The sequence below is a fragment of the Bison bison genome, unplaced genomic scaffold (genome assembly GCF_000754665.1).
Source record: "Bison bison bison isolate TAMUID 2011002044 unplaced genomic scaffold, Bison_UMD1.0 scf7180017864048, whole genome shotgun sequence".
In the NCBI taxonomy this organism is placed as follows: Eukaryota; Metazoa; Chordata; class Mammalia; order Artiodactyla; family Bovidae; genus Bison; species Bison bison.
Genome location: NW_011494620.1, coordinates 3,198,815 through 3,208,613, shown reverse-complemented (window position 1 = coordinate 3,208,613; position 9,799 = coordinate 3,198,815). Strand labels below are relative to the sequence as shown.

The 9,799-nt window shown below is 43.5% G+C and overlaps 1 protein-coding gene across 1 annotated transcript in view; it reads left to right on the top strand.

The window, feature by feature from the left end:
* Positions 1-9,563, top strand: part of LHFP (lipoma HMGIC fusion partner) — a 235,163-nt gene extending 225,600 nt beyond the window's left edge. The window contains exon 4 of the mRNA XM_010835647.1: positions 8,452-9,563. Within this exon, the coding sequence (XP_010833949.1) occupies positions 8,452-8,570 (119 nt within the window). The 3' untranslated portion in view covers positions 8,571-9,563. The remainder of the gene's footprint in view (positions 1-8,451) is intronic.
* The last annotated feature ends 236 nt before the right edge of the window (positions 9,564-9,799 follow it).

The following is a 9,799-nucleotide window of genomic DNA, read 5'->3' as shown; positions in this document are numbered from 1 at the left end:
TCCAAGGAGTAAGCGTCTGTTAATTTCATGGCTGCAGTCACCATCTGCAGTGATTTTGGAGCCCAGAAAAATAAAGTCAGCCACTGTTTCCCCATCTATTTCCCATGAAGTGATTGGACCAGATGCCATGATCTTCGTTTTCTGAATGTTGAGCTTCAAGCCAACTTTTTCACTCTCCTCTTTCACTTTCATCAAGAGGCTCTTTAGTTCTTCACTTTCTGCCATAAGGGTTAGTAATAATAATAGCTAGTAATAGCTAGCTTTTCTCCCTGGGTGTGTAGTTTGGGCTGCTGTTCTGGGTGTGCTGCTTTTTCATGAGTTTGAGCATCTGTGCAAGTGTGGGACCTCCGAAAGGTACTTTCTGGTAAATCCCTGAGTTGATGATGACTAGCACTGTTTCCTTGGAGGAGGGAATGGGAACCCACTCCAGTATTCTTGCCTGAAGAAGCCCCATGGACAGAGGAACCTGGTGGGCTACAGTCCATGAGGTTGCAAAGAGTCAGACACGACTGAGCCACTAAGCACAGCACAGCACTGTTTCTATAGGAGGCAGTAAATAGTACCTGCGAGAACTCTTTTTTTCTTTGTTCCTCAGCTCCTCACCCTAAAGGTGAAGCTAAAAATGTTTCTATGGGAACAAGAGAGATAGAACAGAGCAAATTAAAATTATGGCTCTTTAATGAAATCTTTGTGGGAATCCAGAAGATAAATGCATGCCATTGGATAGAATAGAATCAATGTGTAACTCAGGAAGGGTTTTCCCCCTAAAATCTGAGACTCATAAAACATGAACTCATGTTTGAGTAGAGAGCTTACACAGCAGTCAATTACCCATCACATGCTTGTCTAGACAGCCCTTGCCTTCCTCCCACTCTGGCTACAGAATGAATGAATATGTGCTGTAATTTACAAGGCTGGTATTTTCCTATCAAAATTGACTATAACATATCTCCTTAGACATGGTGCAATTTTGAGCGCTTTACAGATACATATCTTTTCCAGAAAGTAAATCCCTGCTCCCTTGGACATGCAGGTTATGAAGAATACTTTAATGCTTAGCTTGAGTGTATCAGCTCTTACCAATGGACACATATACATTGCATTCTCTCTACATTCCTGGTTGCCTCCTTGGAGAAGACAGGGCAAACAAAGAAGGTGTGGAGTCTTTTAAGGATTTCTTGCCTCCTCTAATACGCTGAAGTGACTCCAGTGTTCCACACTAGACCCTTGTATACTTAGGTATCCTATGTGTTTGGGCGGAAAGGGTATCATTCAACTCTCCAGAGAGTTCTAATCCAACTGTCCAGTCTCCTAAACCTAGAAATTAAGGGGCAGGAGAGGTAGAAAGATATAGTCAGCCTGGTTCATTAAGGTCCAGAGCAGCAGTTCTTGAGGAGAGAGACTGGGTCGGTTCACTGAGCTGCAGTTCTGGAGACCGAAGGCATCAAGGTGGGTGCTGCTGCCTGGGACGCTCTTTGTGCAGACTCCGTGCCCAGCCTTTGGGCTGGACTGGGTTCCACCATTGCACGTGCCTCCATACTATCTACTCTTTGGGGAATTACCCATGGGGAACCCCGTTCCTGAGATCTGCTTGTGAACAGCGCCCCCTGGAGCACATCTCAGGAAGTACAGTATAAGTGGGGCTCTGAAGTCGTGTCTAGGATGGGCTGTATCCTCAACATGGGTTATTGCCTCTGGTCACAAACAGAAACAAGCCAAGAGCTTTCAGAAGAACCCCACCTCACAAACTGTCTTCCCTCAGCCTTTTTACTTTTACATTTTTTGCCCAGCAATCAAGTTTGAGTTCTGCTTTTCTCTTTTCAGACACACGTGTTATTTTAACTACTTGGGGATTGGGGGCAGGAGGAGAAGGGGATGACAGAGGATGAGATGGCTGGATGGCTTCACTGACTCTATTGACATGAGTCTGAGTGAACTCCGGGAGTTGGTGATGGACAGGGAGGCCTGTTGTGCTGCAATTCATGGGGTCACAAAGAGTCAGACACGACTGAGAGACTGAACTGAACTGAACTGTTCCATTAAAAGTTTGAATCAAAGCTTTCGTATGTTTTAGGTCAAATGTTTAAACTCTATTTTTAAGGGGGGGCGGGCAACACTTCTGTTTGGTAACTTCACAAAAGAACACATGGATACAGTACCATGACAGGTTCCTTTTGTTCTTGGTTTTCATGCGTAGGTAGACTAGATGGTCTGAATAGGAAGAGGTAGGAAAGAATTTATTCAAGAGGAAAAAGACTTCTCAAACTTCTGCACATGGTATTTAAGAACACGAAAGTTTTTTTCTCTGTCTACTGACCCTCCCACCTTCCTACCTTCGTTATTTGTACAGCAAAAGGGTTGAAATCTAATATGCCTGCTTCTTCTCTACACAAACTTTGCATTGACACCTTAACTTGATGAAAAGTTTAAAATATCACAGTGAAAGATGTCCTGCCTTGATAAATGAAGGCAGCTAGCTTATATACAAGGCTGGGAACTCAGCAGTGATCTGGTGAGGAGAGAAATAAGCTGGAAACCAGCAAGGCTCAAGTTCAAAGGCAGAGCACAGGCAGGCCGAGTACACAAGGGAGTTTAGTCAGCCTGCAGGACCAGCTGAAGGGTCCTGGTTTATGTTCAAATGAGCAGTACTGCGCACAGTAGGAGGTGCTGTGGCAAAGTTTCTGGGTGTTGAATGAGGATGGCCCAGTGGGCTCCCACCAGACTGCTAGCGGTTTGCAAGCAGAGAGGAACTGAAATGTGACCCATACGTGGAGCCCTTACTCAGCTACCCTAAGGCCAGGGCAGGTCAAAAACATCCACTTTGGGAGCATGTTTATGGTAAGTGATTGCTCAGGAAAAATCAATTATCTGAATTGATCAAGTAAATGTATTGGATCTCACTCCCCCTCATTGTCCAGGGGGATGAGGTCGCCAAGAGAGTGACAGATTGGTTCCGCTGGCTCCAAAATTGAGAATGCTAGATCTGTAAAATGCAAGCCTTTAATAACTAAAATAGTGCCAGGTAGACATAGGCATACGGAGTCTTCTAAGAATACTGGTAAATTCAAAGATGCACCATATAGCTTATTTCTGCACAACATGTAAGTTCTGGCAAAGACAAGGACTATCTGACAACTGGGGAAATTTTTAATATGGATATTCTTCCTAAAACATATCTGCGGAGAAGGCAATGGCACCCCACTCCAGTACTCTTGCCTGGAAAATCCCATGGGCAGAGGAACCTGGTAGGCTGTAGTCCATGGGGTCGCTAGGAGTCGGACACGACTAAGCGACTTCACTTTCACTTTTCACTTTCACGCATTGGAGAAGGAAATGGCAACCCACTCCAGTGTTCTTGCCTGGAGAATCCCGGGAAGGGGGAGCCTGGTGGGCTGCCGTCTAAGGGGTCGCACAGAGTCGAACACGACTGAAGCGACTTAGCAGCAGCAGCAGCAGCAGCAAAACATATCTGAGCACAGGAAAAAGTTTTGGAGTTCAATTCAAGCTCCATCACTGATTTGAGATACTGGGCCATTGACTTATCTTGCATGCAGCACAGGGTCCTCATCTTCAAAATGGGAATGACAGATTTGTTTCTCTAATTTCCTGAAGGCATCATAGGCAAAAATGGTTACATGAGATGCTGCTTCTAAACTGTTTAGCACCTGCTTCACAGGCTGTCCACAACCGCTATTATATAATTGTTAATTTCAGATCTCTATTCTCAGCACTAATATTGTGTCTGGTATCCACAAATGGGTATTTATTGTCTGCTGGGCTCCAGACATCATCACACTGAGCACTGGGATAAAGGGGCAGACAGGCAGTCACATGGTAGACACTAAAACAGTAATCAAACAACTGAATGAATAAATACAGCTCCTCGAAAGATGAACTGATCGTTGAAATTTCATTTTTATTTGTAGTAAGCAGGGTTAATTTTTTTACATTTATATATTTATTTCTATGTCCTGTGCTCAGTCTCTTAGTCCTGTCTGACTCTTTGTGACCCTATGGACAGACTGTAGCCCACCAGGCTCTTCTGTCCATGGAATTTTCCAGGCAAGAATATTGAAGTGGGTTGCCATTTTCTTCTCCAGGGGATTTTGCCGACCCAGGGATCAAACCCTTGTCTCCGGAGTCTCCTGCATTGCAGAAGGATTCTTTACCACTGAGTCACCGGGGAAGACTCCTTATTTATATGTATTAGGCCGCAGTAGGTCTTCGTTGTAGCATGCAGGATCTTTTTATTTATTTATTTTTTTTTCAGTTGTGACATATGAGATCTAGTTCCCTGACCAGGAATTGAATCTAGATTCCCTACATTGGGAGCGCAGAGTCTTAGTCACTGAACCACCAGGGAAGTCCCAAGGCTGGGTTCTTTGTACCTGTTCTGTCCCTTACTAACAGAAGATGCACTAAAAACTAATTTGAAAGTGAAAAGTCGTTCAGTTGTGTCCGACTCTTTGCGACCCCATGGACTGTAGAGTCCATGGAATTCTCTAGGCCAGAATACTGGAGTGGGTAGCCTTTCCCTTCTCAGGCGATCTTCCCAACCCAGGGACTGAACCCAGGTCTCCCACACTGAGGGCAGATTCTTTACCAGCTGAGCCACCAGGGAAACCCAAGAATACCGGAGTGGGTAGCCTATCCCTTCTCCAGCGCATCTTCCAGACCCACAAATTGTCTCCTGCATTGGAGGTAGATTCTTTACCAACTGAGCTGCCAATTTGAGACACCCTAAAAAAATCAGCCACACCACTCCCACCCACCTTCTCCCTGGGGCTGCCCTGGAACACAGCCAGGATACCTTTTCCCATTGAATGTGCAGGTGGCTGTGGTTTGCTGCCTTCTGTCCCATTAACCTCTATTTTATCTGTCGAGAATAGCATCCCCCATTGCTGAAAGCAGTGGTTTGCCAACCCGGTGGGCTTGGAGTCCTATTTGATGGAGCATTACAGAGAGCAAAAGGGAAAGTTTAAAGGGATTTGCTCCTCTAATTTCCTGAAAGGATCACAGACAAAGCTTGCCCTCTAGTAAAATGCTTTGTGTTTGCACTATAATAACAAGAATTTATTGCCACCACAGGGGAAAGGAGAGGCCAAGGAAAAATAGTCCCCCATTTCCTGGTTTTCCTTTGTTTCCATTACTACTCACAGACTACCGTGCTGTTTAAAGCATATAAACTTAAACAGCTGCTCTTTCCTAATAGCCTAATGTACTCAGAAAGACTTTTTCTATTACTGTAAAACACGTGCTAATTTCTTATTATTGAGCATGTGGGTTTTACTATGGGAGGACTCATGCTCAGGAAAAAGAAAAATCTTTCTTCTTTGAAGAAGTTCAAGATACATTTACATTGTTAGTTTCATGAAAAAAAAAATACACAGCAGACATATGTGTAGAATATACAAGGAATGGCTTCAAGAGAGTGCAATTGATGTGAGCGATACTTAAGAATCGGTCTTGCTAGAATATAAGTATTTGAAACCAAAGATGCTATCTATTTTGTTCCCCCTGGGGTCTCCTGTAACATTGTAACACACGGAGTGGGTGCTCAAAATTTACCTATGGATGAAGGCCATGGCACCCCACTCCAGTACTCTTGCCTGGAAAATCCCATGGACAGCGGAGCCTGGTAGGCTGCAATCCATGGGGTCGCTAAGAGTCGGACACGACTGAGTGACTTTCCTTTCACTTTTCATTTTCATTCATTGGAGAAGGAAATAGCAGCCCACTCCAGTGTTCTTGCCTGGAGAATCCCAGGGACGGGGGAGCCTGGTGGACTTCTTTCTATGGGGTCGTACAGAGTCGGACACGACTGAAGCGACTTAGCAGCAGCAGTTAACTATCTCAGCAACTGGCGTGCTGCAGTCCATGGGGTCGCAAAGAGTCAGACACGACTGAGCAACTGAACTGATTGTTGAATATCTCACATGTCTATATGCCAGCCTAGACAAACATTTGAAGAGGAAGTCTTCAGGCTTCTAGCTCTCAAACTCTGGAGGTGCTCACACCCAACCCCATCTCTTGCTTGCTTACACGAACAGTTGGCATCCCCATCTCTTACTTGAACACTTTGAAAAGTGTTGCTCAGTCGTGTCCGACTCTTTGCAACCTCATGGACTGCAGCCCTCAGGCTCCTCTGTCCATGGGATTCTCCAGGCAAGAATACTGGAGTGGGTTGCCATTTCCTTCTCCAGGGGATCTTCCCAACCCAGGGATTGAACCCGCATATCCTGCATTGGCAGGTGGATTCTTTACCACTGAGTTACCTGGGAAACCCAGACAATACTTTAACAAGACCCAGATTTGCCTACGTTTCCCCATTACATTCCCATCCCCATGATGCAAATACACTCTTCCCTGGCCTCTAGCATTCATCTTTGGCTAACCCCTGCTCATCTGCCAGGTCTCACCTTAAATTTCACTTCTGCTTTAAGGCTCTCCATCACACAACCTCACTGTATAAAATTCCTTATGATTTGCTGTCTTAGCATCCTGGATGTTTTTTATTCAAAGCACATGTCACAGTTATCATATAAATATCTGAGTTCATGTGTGCTAAGCCGTTTCAGTCGTGTCCAACTCTTTGTAACCCCATGGACTGTATGTAGCCCACCAAGCTCCCCTGTCCATGGGATTCTCCAGGCAAGAATACTGGAGTTGGTTGCTGTACCCTCCTCCAGGGGATCATCCCAACCCAGTGATCAAACCCACACCTCTTATGTCTCCTGCATTAGCAATAATACTCCCTTGATGAGATGATGGCTCCTTGATACTGGGAACTGTATTTATCATTTTCCAAAGTAGATTCCCAGCACCCAATGAGTCCTAGTTAGAGTGGTCACTTAAAAATATTTGTTGAATTAATGGATGAATGAGAGAAAGAAAGAAAGTGCGAAGAAGGGAATAAAGAATCAGGGGATGGATGACTTAGTGTTTCTTTAGATTTGTCTAAATTTTATTGACACATCTAGACCTTAGCATACTGATCTTGACCATTGTTTTGCTTCTCAAAAGATGAGTGTGTGTGTGTGTGTGTGTGTGTGGTGTATGTATTTTTATGTTTTTTAAGTTAGATTAAGGGTTGGCCATATTTCTATATAATCCAGAATACCAGAATAAATCCATATTGATTTAATAATGATTTACCTTATGAATTACCTAGCAAATGAAAGTCTGTATATCTGAAATAGAGGAATAATTTTCTTTTAAATCACACTGAATGTTAGTTGCTCATTTTGGATCTTAGCCAGTTACTAAATTTAAACCACAAAATGTGTAAACCATGCACATAAACTAGGATCTGCGTGTGGTTAGTAACAGTACTGTGTAACATCCACAAACACTTTCAACAGTGGCACACTTCTTAAGTACCTTTTGTTTTTTTTTTTTTGGCCTCACCCCACCACGTGTGGGATCTTAGTTCCATGAGCAGGCATGACCTGCAGTGGAGCTGTGAGTCTTCACCACTGCACTGCCAGGGAAGTCCCTTCTTAAGTACCTTTATCTGCTGCCCTACTTCTCCATTTTCATCTGATGGACAGTTGGTCTGATGAGTTGACTACGTTTTTTTTTTTTTTTTTTACGTTTTATAACACAAATAAGGAAGACTCCGTAAACATAGCAATTATTAGGAATGACACACACACCCTTATCAAGACAAGGAGTTAATTGGCCTCGGGAAGATGGTGGCTCAAGGAGGATGTGCTGAAGGCTCCATCCTGATTCTTGAGTCTTTCAGGGAAGGGCAGGACTTGGGTGGGTAGGTAGATAGGTGGGTGAGTTAAGCCTCCGACAGCCAAAGAAACTTCACAGAATCTTATCATGATAAAGGAAAATAAGAAGGACTATGTTCCTTTGCTCTTGTCTGAAATCAGTGGTATATCTACTTTTCTATCCTACAGCATTGCTGTTATCGCCTATTAGTTACAGGAGGTTTTTTTTTTTTGGTAGATTCTTTCACTCTAGCATAATCTTTCAAATGGATCACCTCCTTAGAGTAGCCCCTTTGCAAAAGCTGTGTCTATATTTAGGACTGTATCTGTATTTTGAAGTTTTTTTCTAAGGTACCTCATTATGCATATGAGTTTGGGTGATTTAAATCAGAACTAATACCTTCATCTCTCCTATCCTGATGGCTGTTATTCCTCCTTTTCTTCAGCTGTGGGTATGAACAGCGCAGCTGGGGAGAATTGGTTTCTGTTCCTTAGCCAGCAGGAGACACAGGCCTTGAGGTCCTTCTGAAATGCAGACAACCACACTGGCTTTCTTCCATCTTGAGATAACTTTCAACCCTTATTATCATTCGAGTAAGACTGTATTTCTAAGGAGAATTTCAGTTTCACTTTGGTACACGAGGAGCCCACACCTGGGGAGAAATAACAGAGCCTCCTGTAGAATCAGCCTGACCCATGCCTGCTTTCTCTCCTTCTCTTGTGTGCCTAGGTAAGTGTGAAATCGGCTGGGCCTACTACTGCACAGGAGGAGGGGCCGCCGCCGCCATGCTGCTCTGCACATGGCTGGCTTGCTTCTCAGGCAAGAAACAGAAGCAGTACCCATACTGAGATGGAGCCGCCAAGCGCAGACAGAGGAGAACAAGGGCCACAGGGACCCCGAGGGACCGAAGCATCCAGCTACTCTCAGAAGGCGGAGGAGTGCTTCTAAACCATACGATGCAGATGAAATGAAACCCAAAGGAATCAGAAACATCTTACCACACGGAAGGGTTGTGCAGGACTTGCAAAAGCAATGTAGAGCATGGAATGATACAGAAAAATGCACCAAAGGCTAAAAATATTGCAGGGTGTTGGGTGTTTCTATTCCAGAGTATTGTTGATGTAGAACACATACACACACAGAACAAATCTATATATGCAAACAAGGTTTTTGGTTTTTTTTTAGGATGATGACTCAGAGATCAAAAGGGCTAGTAGAAACAGTATTATGTTAGGAAGCAGGGTAACCCAAAAAGGTTCCCTGTAAGTCATGGCACTTTTGAAAGCACACGAGCATATACAGACATACCCATGCGATCACATGCCCAAACGCAGACATTTCCGTGGTTGCACAGACTGTACGAGATGTTTAGTGGTGCATTACTCCTCTGTTTTCTTTTTAATACACATTTAAAATACAGTATTATCACTTTGTAAAGCATACATTAAACCTAATCAATGGACCAATAAGCCACTTTATCAGTATTTTGTATACCCTGCATAAACTCTTTACGCCCTCAACCTGTTTTCAGTGTTTATGCAGACCTTTAGAATTAAGCCTTTGTATTTCAATATTATTCAAAAAATATGCAATATTTCTCTGAGTAGTTTCTGCTGTGATATTCTTACGAAGTAAAGGGGCGACTTTGTGTCCACCATAGGAGAGAATTCGACGTGAGAGTAAGGAGAGACATTCTCCAGTCATTAGATCTGGTTTTCTTTCGTCCATTATTGTACTGTGCTGTACCACATTTATTCCAATATTCATTTTGTAAAAAGTAAAAAGTGCTATTTTGTTTGTATTTGAAAAGCTCTGTGAATAAATTTTCTCTTTGATCAATAGCTCAGTGTGTCATAGAGTGTCATAATTCAGTTATGGGGTTTGCTTCTTAATTTCCTAAAGGTAGCCTTTCAACTCCAACACTTTTGTAAGTTTTTCATTTTATTTTTAGGCCTCCTATTCATTCACTCACTAGTCATCCAACCAGGCATTCTTCTTGGCACACAAGGTACTAATGGTAAAGTGAAAGTTGCTCAGTCATGTCCAACTCTCTGTGACCCCATAGACTGTAGCCCGC